The sequence below is a fragment of the Sebastes umbrosus genome, chromosome 19, assembly GCF_015220745.1.
Source record: "Sebastes umbrosus isolate fSebUmb1 chromosome 19, fSebUmb1.pri, whole genome shotgun sequence".
Taxonomy (NCBI): Eukaryota; Metazoa; Chordata; class Actinopteri; order Perciformes; family Sebastidae; genus Sebastes; species Sebastes umbrosus.
In genome coordinates, this window is record NC_051287.1 from 12,794,211 (window position 1) to 12,806,659 (window position 12,449).

Below are 12,449 nucleotides of genomic sequence, written 5' to 3' on the forward strand. Positions count from 1 at the left end.
ATTTTTATTTATTATTACTTTTGTCAGTTTCAAGTTATTTCAGTGACCATTGTGGGTTTTTCTCTCTTTAACGGAAGAGTACCAACAATTTTGCCTACGTCTGTATATATATAAACATATATTAAATATTATATTAATATATATATTAATATGTATTTAATAAACATATATTAAATATATATATGTGTATATATATGTGTGTATATATATACACACATATATATATATGTGTGTATATATATATATATACACACATATATATATACATATATATATGTGTATATATATATATATGTATATATATATATACACATATATATATATATATATATATATATATATATATATATATAGTGCCCCTGGTCTGCAACGAAAGAGTTAAAGTCCAAAATCCTATTAGGATTTACATGTCTGTCACGTGACCTGGTTAGAAAGCAGCGCGTGCTGGACCTCCATGAACAGACAACCATGGATTTTATGACAGATCGAGATGTGCAAAAGGTGAGCATTGAATTAAAATCAATTAAAAAGAAGACAGGCTACAGTGAGCTGTAGCTAACTGCTAACTGCACAGGATCTGCACGTGTATGCTTTAATACTTGCAATTAAATGCTCTTATAAGCTACAATGTCGTTAAGTAACTATCTATATTCATAAATAAACTGTATAAACACCCACTCAACGGTGCTTTAGCTCTACTGTGTCATATTCCTGCAAGATTGTAATTGTTTACATTCGTGTAGGTTAAGACAGCACATTTCAGGCTCATTACATAACCTGCTGCAGCCACATATGTTAAAGGGAAAGAGCAACTACCTGTTTATTCTGGCTCTTTGAAGCACCACATCTGCCATTTAAGAGTACAATTTGCCATTTTGCATACTTGTTCATTCCAACATAACACTATAATTAGAGACACAACCAGGATAAATACTGAGATCAAGAATGCTTTCCAGTAAGTTTATCAATAAAGCACCTTTCAAGAGCAGATTTCACAAAGTGCTTCAGTAACAGACATGACATATTATGCAATTGAATTGAGAATGCATATAATGTGTACATTTGATCTCATATAGGACTTAAAGAGACATCTCGTCTACATGAATTGTATCTTTGTGTGAAATTGTGGTGGTGAGACAAGCATGTTTTTGTTTCATTTGGACATGTTTCTGCAGAAAGAGCCGCTTCAGAGATGTTGGTAGTCAGGAGATATGCATTAGCCCCCTGTAAATATTTCAGTTTAGTCAGGTTTAACAAACCTAAGCCCTTGTACCACAAAAACTGTGTTAGTGTTAAACTTACAACCAAAAAAAAGCCTCTCCTTCTCAAAGTCCTAGGCTGAATTCCAGTCCCAGTCCGATGTGCATCTTTGTTTAAAAGTGGAAACAGATATAAAATATCAGAGTGAAATATTCAAACCAAATATGTTGTTTTGGCTGCACTATTCTATCAAATGGAAATATTCTACATTGATTGAGTGTGTAAATGCTCCATGTTTGATGTAATAGCTTCAGCACTGTGGATGGTTGATACTGACCCAGCAGCACTTGTTTCCTGCCTTTTTTATAGTACATGGAGGATGGATACGTGGTTCTGGACGGGCTGCTGACCTCCCAGGAGTGCGATGAGCTGAGGCAAAGGATGGCAGAGATAGTGGAGCGGACGGACGTCCCAGAGCACTGCCGCACCACCTTCAGCACCTATCACGATGAGCAGCTCAAAACACAGGTGACCCAATGCACCAAAGCACACTGGGAGATCAGTCTTCAAGGTCAAATATACGAATAATTAAAAAAAAAAGCTGTATTCTAAGGTAACAAAAACACACCGATTCTTAGTTTCAGGTGATTCTACACTAAAGAAAACATACTTTTTGATATTATATTCCATTTCTGCCAATAGATCCTCTTAATTGTTACACACTGTGTCCTTTAAACAATGTGAACGACTCACAGTTTTATCCCCCAATATTTCTTTCCCATGCTTTCCTTCATATTGTGCTAAAAGATGCAGGTGAGGTTCTCACTTATGTTCAGTTACAGGTTCAGGTAGGTCGATCCTCAGTGTCCTTCCTTTTAGGCTAATAGCAAACGCTTATGTCAACAGTATAGCCTGTGTGTGTTTGTCTGTGTCTGTTTGTCTGCGTGTCTCGTCTGTAATGTAATCATTCCCGGCTGGATCAGATAACTCATGTTAACCTTTTGACCTGCAGGGAAATGCCGACTATTTCATCACCAGTGGAGACAAGATCCGCTTTTTCTTCGAGAAAGGAGTTTTTGACGACAAAGGTGAGCTCTGTTCGAATTCTTTCTAGCTTGTCCATTTGTTTTTTTATATAAATATATCACCAAAGCATTTCTTGTCTTGCAGGTGAATTCATCGTACCAAAACAGCGGTCTCTAAATAAAGTGGGACATGGTGAGATTTCTGATCAATGTTTTCCAAAACATCTTACGCAAAGAGCTTTTCCAAAAGTTCGTAACTAATCCCAGTTTTCGTCTTTAAGCGCTACATGCTTATGAGCCGTTGTACAAAAAGGTTACACATTCACCCAAAATCCAGGTGAGTGAGCTGTTGAATATCAGAGAATAATGTACTGAGTCACAGAATAACTAACACTCACGTTAAATGTTCCCTTTTAGGGCTTAGCGAAGAAGCTGGGTCTTATAAGTCCTGTGATACTGCAAAGCATGTTCATCTTTAAGGTAAAGCATTAAAGTCAATCTGTATAAGAAATGCCTTTTAATGTCATTATTACATCATTTGTCTTTCTCTCTCCTCCAGCAACCAGGGATTGGTGGAGAAGGTAAGACAAACTATCCATATATAAAACTCATGCAATAAACATTCTTTCCATAAAATATCTTTTTATAGCAGATTGTTTTGTCTGTTTGTTTTAGTGACCCCACATCAAGATGCCACATTTCTGTACACGGAGCCTCTGGGCAGAGTCATGGGGCTGTGGATCGCCCTGGAAGACGCCACTGTTAACAATGGCTGCCTGTGGTTTATCCCAGGGTCACAAAACAGTAAGCTCACTATCACTGGTGGACTTTGACTTATATTTAGTCTCTAGTGTACTTACTGTGTGTAGGTACAATTCTGAGGTACTTGTACTTGACTTGAATTTAATGCAACTTTATACTTCTACTCCACTACATTTCAGAGGGAAGTATTGTACCTTTTACTTCACTACATTTAATTGACAGGTCACATTAATAATACAAAATAAAATCAACAAATAAATGTAGTTGTATTATTTTTGGGGCTGTCAATCGATTAAAATATTCAATCGCAATTAATCGCATGGTTGTCCATAGTTAATCGTGATTAATCACAAATTGATTGCACATTTTTTATCTGTTCAAAATGTACCTTATAGGGAGATTTGTCAAGTATTTAATACTCTTAACAACATGGGAGTGGACAAATATGCTTGCTTTATGCAAATATATGTATATATTTATTACTGGAAATCAATTAACACAAAACAATGACAAATATCATCCAGAAACCCTCACAGGTACTGCATTTAGCATAAAAAATATGCTCAAATCATAACATGGCAAACTGCAGCCCAACAGGCAACAACAGCTGTCAGTGTGTCAGTGTGCTGACTTGAACTATGACTTGCCACAAACTGCCCAAAGTTTGCGTAACTTTGGAGTGTTATTTAACCTCAAAATTGGCCAATTGATTCCTTGTAGTTTCATATGATGCCAGTATCTTCTCTCTAGCTTTAAAACTGTGCTCGCTACAACCTAAAAATCGCAAGTTGCATTAATGTTTTAAAGAAATTGGTGGCGTTAAAAACAAATTTGCGTTAACTTTGACAGCCCTAATTATTATAGATGAAGCTACCTACTAAATTAACTATTAGACATTAAAGTGGTGCTTACGCTTGAACGCATCAATAATTATTGCAATGATATAATGCAATTATAGGATATACTGTATATTATTCTGCAATGAGTACTTTAACTTTTGGCACTTTAGTACATTTTACTGCTAATACTTTTGTACTTTTACTCAAGTAACATTTTGAATGCAGGACTTTCACTTATTACAGAGTATTTCTACACTGTTGTATTGGTACTTTTACTTAAGCAAAAAGGTCTGAGTACTTCTTCCACCACTACTCACTATATGCTTCCAGAGGCTATTTTGTTTCTCCACCATACTGTGTGATTTGTCAAATGATTTTTGTCCAGGTGGTATTTCTCGGCGTATGGTGCGTACCCCGAAGGGCACCTTTCCCCTGACAGATTTCGCCGGTCGAGAGCAGACCTATGATGACGAGAAGTTTGTCGTTGCACCTGTTAAAAAAGGTAATTCACTTCTTTCACGTCTTTAAATTTAAGAGGGCAAATGACAGGTGATTGAGGAATTGTAGTATTTTCAAGCACTTTCTAACAGAGGTTGTATTGGAGATAATATACTGTACAGTGTAGAAGCACAGGCATTTGTTGTGCATCCAGAGAGTTTGTGCCAATTTTGGTAAAGTATCAATAAGCATTATATGCACATTGTGCATTTTATATTGCTGAAACAAGTAGTAATTTAAAGGAATAGTTCCACGGTTTTGGAAATACGCTCATTAGGCTCGTTCGAGATGAGCCAAGCCTGCGCAGAATCGATCAACAGCGATTGCCGCACAAAGAGCTGATTGGCTCTTAGTTTTGACAGAAAACGCCAAGCTTTGCAGAAAATCCCAACTTTATGTATAATTGAAATATTTTACACTAGATTGTAGGCTATTAGTCTGATGTTGTGTAAAAAACACTTTCATTTTTACACTTTGGTTTTTGTGAGACATGAGAGTGGTATCAATCTTCTCATCTAATTCTCAGCAAAAAAAGAAAAACAAATGTATTTCCCAAAATATAAAATATTCATTTAATGAATCTACTTAATCTTCAACTGTTTTGATAATTAATTAAATATTTAAGGAATTAATCCAGAAGAAACGCCAAAAAATTGCTGTTTGAAATGTGAATATTTGATAGTTTTTATGTAATTGTAAATTGAATATTGATGGGTTTTTGACAGTTTGTCAGAAAAAAAACAAGTCATTATTTTCTGACATTTAATAGACTTAAACGGTTAAATTGATCAATTGATAACAAAAACAGCATTAGTACTCCGCAGCACCAAACAAAGCTGTGAGAGTTGGTCAGATGTTACACATTTGCAACCTATCCATCAACCGCTCTGTGTTCAGGTGGCGTCGTCCTGATCCACGGGGAGGTGGTGCATCGCAGTGCTCAAAACACCTCCGAGGACTCTCGTCACGTCTACACCTTCCACCTCATGGAAACCCAGGACAGCCGCTGGAGCCCTGACAACTGGTGAGAGTTTATTAGAGTTGGGTGGCTTTGTGACGTTTCTTTTATTCCTATTTTATATGTTTTAATTGTATATAAAAAATCTGGTTGTGTCACAATGTTATATTATGAAAAGTTGAAGTCATAAGCATAAAAAACACTAAGGGCTGTCAATCGATTAAAATATTTAATCGCAATTTATCGCATGGTTGTCCATAGTTAATCGGGATTAATTACAAATTGATTGCAAATTTTTTATCTGTTCAAAATGTACCTTAAAGGGAGTCAAGTATTCAATACTCTTAACAACATGGGAGTGGACAAATATTCTTGCTTTATGCAAATGTATGTATATATTAATACTGGAAATCAATTAATTAACACAAAACAATGACAAATATTGTCCAGAAACCCTCACAGGTACTGCATTTAGTATAAAAAATATGCTCAAATCATAACATGGCAAACTATAACTGCGGCAGCATGTGTGCGTTTTATTGCTTATAAATTCAACTTTTATTTTGTAGGAGGAAAATTGTGTTATGTCTCACTAAGACTCAAGTTATCATGTTTCCATCTGTTTGGTCCTTAAAGGTTGCAACCCACTGAAGAGCTCCCTTTCCCGCCTCTCTACACTAAGTGAAGGTTATTTTTGGGGAATTTGGTGCTGCAGTTTATTGAAAGACACAAGCTCCTCTCTTTCCTGAAGAAGGACCAACCATCTAATGTTTGTATCCTATGCGACATCTGTTTCTCTGAGCTATTTGTAGACTGGTAATGTAGCCTGTTAAACAGCAAAGTCAACACTGAATTAATGGGGACCAACCCACGTTTTTGATGAATGTATCAATGTTTTTAAATGAGAAGTTTTAATACATTGGAAAATTAATTTGAGTAAACATTTTATAACTTCCCATGGAGACTGCGCAGTCATTTAGGTTTACTTTTATTCAACCAACTCCTCATCAACATTGTCACCAACCAGCTTTATTCTTCTTCAAGGTCTTTTTTTTTCAAATTTGTGTGAAGACGAGATGTCAGATCCCTATTTTTCTTTTTTTACAGACAACACTGAGCATTTCTATTTTCAAGTATGTTCATGTTAAGACGCAACTTAAATGAAAAACTAAAATTCATGTATGAATGATTATCAAACACTACATCCGAACCTCTTATGTTCATTTTAAAATCAAAACCAAAGGATTAACATTTGTTTTCAATCACTCAGGCCCTGTTCAGACCTGGTATTAACATGCGGCCTGTGTGATCGAATGGAAACGGCTTCCGTGCTTTACTGTATCCTGTCGGTACAACTGTATTTTATTAAAATATACCTTATCCATAGGCTACATATCTAGCATTATTATCATGCTGTCGGAGATGTGTCGGTGTTTTTGTTCCGGTGCTCTGCACTGAGCTGACACCCGCCCGTCCGCACGCCTGTTCTCTCTCATCTCCGGCTATCTGGAGCTCTGTACCCCGCTGTTACCTGGCAAAGGCAGCAGTGTTGGCGGCACGGACCGCCGATACAATAACCTTATATTTTGATGTTAATAAAAATGTACCCGAATTCACGAATATGTAGGATATCACTACTGACATTCATGTAATATTACATCACAACGTCTGCTGTATTAGCCGTGTGTTTACTGCGTGTTTATTTGCATATAGAGCGGGGAAGTGAGATCCGATCACAAGGTGTGAACAGACGTATTTAAAGCTGTCCATTTGTGATCGGATCACTCAGGGTGCATGTTAACGCCACGTCTGAACAGGGCCCTCAGTCTGTCACACAAGTCCTGCTTCTCAATCCTCGAATGAATATTAAACAAATGGACTAAAATAGGAGACATATCATTTTTATCTTTCTTCTCCGATGCACTCAACATGCAATATTACATTTTCTTTTTTAAATGTAAGCATGATTGCAAAAAACAACATACCAGTGGGATCATGCTAATAATTGTTACAACATAATAAATTAAAAAAAAAAAAACACCAAAGAACTTTTACAGATGAACATAAGGCTGTTAATTAATTCATGCTGAAAACAAGTTTCAGGTTATAAAACTGTAGCGTCCTCATCCAAGAATGATGAGATGAAACCTGATGACGTTTGAGGATATTTCAATGAAGTAATTTTACATAAAAATGATGCAAAACAAAGTTGCTAAAAAAAGGAAAGGGGCTTCATCATTTTGGCCCAAAGCATCTACAGACTCCAAAAATATGCATGGTTTGAAGGCTCAGTATCACAAGGAAATGTATATATTAAGTGTACCGTTAAGGGGTCCCATCAAACCTCAAACAAAAATATACTGTAGGATACCTTTGTACATGTTACAGTACTTAAATTTCACATTAGTGTCATGCAAGAGCATATTGAGTTTCTGCCATATTGAAGTATAAATCAGCCCTTATAAAGAAGAGTTGAGAGGGGCTGTCATGCTTTCATCTACAATAGTAGGTAATGTATGATAGAAAACATACTTCTTAAGGCAAATATTTTCAGTAGTAAGTCCTTCATATTGCCATCGGGGAGGTAAAGTAATCTAACAACAAAAATGTTGATTAAGAAAAAGACATATCACTAAGCTAACTTTAAATCATGTTCTTCAAAAGGCAATACAAAGGTCAAGATAGGAAAACCTTCTCATTGGTGATCATAACCGTGCCATTTAGCAGCGTCTGTACCATCCAGAAGTGTTTAAAGGACATTTTTCCACTTTGCTCTCTCCTGTTGCATAATTCAGGAGTTGTTGGTGTCAGCAGGTCGAGAGCCTCGCGGTCAGAGACGGTGACGCGCGAAGAAACCGTACACCGCCACTGTCACTAAAGACGCAGCTCTCAAAGAATATTTAGCAACTCACATTTCTTGGTAACTTATTCTGAAACGACGTCTCATTTCTCAAAGCAACTGATACTGAAATGACTTGTGATCTGAGGGCTCTAATGTCATGCTAACATCACGTCTGCTTGCCACATAAAGGACGGAGTTTCTTTAGTGCCTCATTGGTTTACTGACATAACGATTACCCGGCTTGATTAACTTCTTGTGCTGATCAGCGCACTGATTCCTAAAAGAACTTCTGTTACCTCTACTATCATTTTTTTATATTTCTAAATTCATTATTCTTCCTTCCCCCTAGAAGGAGCTGAGGACAGTTTTGGTTTGTGCCATCTGTCCAGTCAAAGCAACAGCAGGATGAAGAGGTAGAGTGGGAGTAGGAGGTTGTCTATTTGGGAGGTGTAGGCTTCCAGCATGGCCACCAGAGTGATGGAGCCAACGATCCACGAGTAGGTGGAGTTCAGATTGATGCTCCCATCAAAGATGAGAAACACTGCCACGGCGATGATCTGGGCGAACACCGACGTCGCGGTGCCCTCCATGGTTTTCTTTGTGCCGGGCCAACGGATCTCCCCCATGGTGCTGCCGAACACAGACGCCACGGTGTCTCCGACCCCCACGGCCAGCACGCCCGCGTAAGGCACCAGGCCGCCTGCACCGGGAAGTATCCCCTTCGGGGCGCAGGGCCCGGGGAACAGCCATATGGGCAGGGACATGCCTAGCAGCAGGTAAACGTGGGTCAGGATAAGAGGCCCAGAGTCCCGCTCATCCAGGAACAAGGTGAGCAGCTGCCTGAGCAGCTGACCCAGCGGCCTGATCCGAAAGTAACGCACGTACTCCAGGAACAAGAAAATCGCCAAGGCACCCACGGACGCCACGTGAAGCAGCTGCCTGTCGTATATCAGTCCTGGAACATATGTGGCCGCGACAATCAGATGGAAGTACTTCCTGACAACAGTGGAGGCCTGGTACTTCTTGGAGCCGGACTGGCGCTGGTAGTTCTGGTGTAACACAACACAAGTGGCCACAACAGCCAGAAACGCCCAGTACCCCAGCAGACAAAGTCTCCTGTCATTTAATGTTACAAAATCCAACAGCCACATGATGGGGTGCCGGCCAATGAACAGGGAGAGCCACGGCATGAGGATTCCCAGACCCAGAACGGCCGTCATCATGTGAAAGAAAAGTGACGACACCCAGGTCTCGGACTCCATGAAGCAGAAGAGCAGGGCAAAGAAAACACCCAGCAACAGAGAGCCCACCACTACGACCGGCAGGAAATAGTTCACCGGATCACCTTTGACCTCCGCCAGGTTCAGGGAGCGCTTGATGAGCTGGTTGACGATGAAACTGATTCCGCCGACGATGAGGAGCGCCTCTCCAGGTGTGAAGCAGCGTGGCAGCAGGTAAAGCACAATCAGGCTGAGATAAACGAAGATCAACAGTACCTCCAAGACCTCGATGACCTCAGACACCGTCAGCGTCTGTTTGGTCGTGTAGAGAATAGCGCTGCCGGCCAGGCCTGCGATGACGCAAGTGTTGGTGGGTACGGGTCTCGTGATGCCCAGCGCGATCAACGAGAGAAACAGAGCCAGCATCATGCCCGTGATGGTGACCACCATGGAGAAGCGCTCAAAGAAGACATTCCCTGAGGCAGAGCACTTTTCTTTCAGCACCAGGCCCAGCAAAGGCATCACCATGGAGGCCGAGACGATGCCGCTGTTCGCCGCGGGACGGAACTGGAACACTGCGCCCCCCGACCTGAGCAGACGGTCCCATTTGTGCTGCACGTAGAACGCCTGGATGAAGAGGGCTATGCTGCCCCACGAGTGCTGGTTCCACACCACCATGTGGACGCACAGCAACACAGCCAACACCACGGAGGACTCCACGAGCACGGGGTCGATCAGCATGGCTGCAGGGTGGAGGCTCGCAGGGAGGGAGAGGATGCTTGATCTCATGACCAGATGGTCTGCAACAATGAAGGCACTTCTTCTGTCACTTCCTCTCTCTGGCACACTTCATCATTTGGCAGCCACTTTTCACTTGCTAAGGGTGTCTAGAAAAGAGGGGGGGAAATGAATCAGCGAGTTTACAATTCAAGAATAAATCACCACAAAATAGAACAATGAAAATTACTGAATCAAGTAATAATAATAATAATAACAACTTGGATTTATATAGCGCCTTTCAAGAAACCCAAGGACAATTAACATAGACATAAATAGACACAACAAACGGAACATAGCAGTAGCTAGAGGCCATAGGCCTTGTTGAAGAGGTGGGTTTTAAGAAGTCTTTTGAAGCTGTCCAGAGATGGAGAGCTGACCCGTGCCTGAGGATCTCAGGTTCCGGGACTGTGTGTGTATGGGTGGAGGAGGTCAGATAGGTACTGAGGAGCCAGGGCATTGAGGGATTTATAGGTGAGGAGGAGGATTTTGTAGGGGATGCGGGACTTGACCGGGAGCCAATGGAGGTGGGTGAGGGTGGGGGGTGAGACTGGGTGCACTAAGTCCATGAGTCATCTTTCTTTTTTCTTTTTTCTAAACTTTGAAATCTATTTTGCATTTTCAGCTCCGAGTTGAACATCATGAGCATTTTTTACAGAATTCAACAAAGATAATACAACACTTAACAAATTGAGCGAACAGTACAATATGTATATATTCTCCAACAACACATGCATCATGTTTTATGTTCCATGTAAATTATCCATTTTCCCACAGCTCTTGTCATAGATATTGCTTTTAATTTTTAGTTGGTTGCATCAGTTTTTCCATTGAAAAAAACATCATGGACAATCTCAAACCAGTGATCTTTCCCTGGAGGTTCTGCTTTATACCAGTTTCTTGTTATAGCTTTTTTTTGCTGGCTATAAGCAGAATTTCTATCTGCTCTATGCACAACCTCTTCAATGTTCCCTAGGTACATAACAGCCATGAGTCATCTTTAGTGAACCTTGCTCATGTTTTATCTGCTTTCTGTCATGAACTATGGCCACACTGAACATTCACCCAGTCAACTATCTGCACAAGTGAATGGAACCACAGAGAAATGCAGATTTCTACATCAGCTGCAACCTTTTGTTCTGTGTGTGTGTGTGTGTGTGTGTGTGTGTGTGTGGTGGGGGTTGTTGGAGGTTACACTGACTTTCTACTCAGCTGTGAAGGTTGTGTTAACACATGGCCATCACATCTGATTGATAAAAGAATAAAAAATGATGCAATCATTTGTTACATCCATGCAAATGATAATAATAGAAACGCATCCCCTCTCTGCAAAGCCAAGGATGCTGCAACCTCAGAGAGCATCAAGCTAGCGGCCGGATACAGCTGAGGTATCATAATAAAACTGCAGGCTGAGTGGAGATAAAACCCAGTTTGACAAAGACAAGCTTACGTACCACATAAGTGCAGTGTTATCTGGACGAAGGTGCAGTGTTCAATGAATCGGCGCTGTCCTTTTGTCCTTATTTGACAGATTTCTTTCCTTTGTCAGCTGTCGCTTCTCTCTCTCTCTCACACCCAGAAGGAGGGGGCCATATTTGACAGCCGCACCACGTGGTATAAACCTCATAAAGGCGTGGTTTTCGTTTTTTTTTTATTTATTTTTTTAAATTAAATTAATTATTAAGTTACTGTGTCCTTAAGGAAGCACATATTGTGTGTTTTTAAATTTAAAAAAAAATTGCTACACCCTTATTTGTATTATAACAAATTAATCACACGTATTAGCTTATACAAAACACATAATTATACTGGATTATAGGTGTATAGGAGGAAATTCAGAAGTTGATGATTTAATTTTTATTTAAAATGTGTTTATTGAAGAATTAAAGCTTTTTTTTTTTTTTTTATATCGGCGGACACAATAGAGTGCTACACGAATGAATCTCCGGAAATGAGTTTTTTTTAGCACTTCCGGGTTTTTTTTAATGTTTTTTTTTTAGTTAGATGCCTGAAATAAGATCTGTGGTTAACACAAGCTTAAGAGATTTTGACGTTTTGTTCTACAACATAAAATACATCAATTAAATACAACACTCGGGATTTTTGAAGCCGTTATGTGTGTTAAAAAAGGCTGGTTGCTTTAGTGAGTGGCTAAATTAAGGGTAGCAGTCAGTGACGTGTCGGTCGCGAACGAGCCGGTCCAAAGAGCCGGCTCTTTTAAGTGAACGATAAGAGCCGGCTCCCGTCCGAGAGCCGGTTTTTTTCAATTTTTTTAATTTTCAGCTGCTTGGCAGTAATGTTAGCTGACCAGACAAAGGTCTCTCCATG

At 39.8% G+C, this 12,449-nt stretch overlaps 2 protein-coding genes across 4 annotated transcripts; one reads left to right on the forward strand and one right to left on the reverse strand.

Moving 5' to 3' along the window:
• Positions 1–394: 394 nt before the first annotated feature.
• phyhd1 (phytanoyl-CoA dioxygenase domain containing 1) lies at positions 395–6,244 on the forward strand. 2 transcript variants are annotated; one of them, XM_037753176.1, is made up of 12 exons: positions 395–501; positions 1,570–1,728; positions 2,008–2,013; positions 2,213–2,288; positions 2,371–2,418; positions 2,507–2,562; positions 2,643–2,705; positions 2,785–2,806; positions 2,901–3,029; positions 4,212–4,328; positions 5,222–5,348; positions 5,919–6,244. In XM_037753176.1, the coding sequence occupies exons 1-12, from the start codon at positions 469–471 to the stop codon at positions 5,965–5,967; spliced, it is 885 nt and encodes a 294-aa protein (XP_037609104.1). In that variant the 5' UTR covers positions 395–468; the 3' UTR covers positions 5,968–6,244. The 2 variants fall into 2 exon arrangements, with proteins under 2 accessions (XP_037609104.1, XP_037609105.1); XM_037753177.1 differs by lacking the exon at positions 2,008–2,013.
• Positions 6,245–6,330: 86 nt separating this feature from the next.
• Positions 6,331–12,074, reverse strand: dolk (dolichol kinase). Of its 2 annotated transcripts, XM_037753175.1 has the most exons (3): positions 11,576–12,074; positions 11,323–11,367; positions 6,331–10,231 (listed from the first exon to the last, which is right to left on the reverse strand). In XM_037753175.1, exon 3 carries the CDS (start codon positions 10,131–10,133, stop codon positions 8,514–8,516), a length of 1,620 nt encoding a protein of 539 aa, XP_037609103.1. In that variant the 5' UTR covers positions 10,134–10,231; positions 11,323–11,367; positions 11,576–12,074; the 3' UTR covers positions 6,331–8,513. The 2 variants fall into 2 exon arrangements, with proteins under 2 accessions (XP_037609103.1, XP_037609101.1); XM_037753173.1 differs by lacking the exon at positions 11,323–11,367.
• Positions 12,075–12,449: the final 375 nt, after the last annotated feature.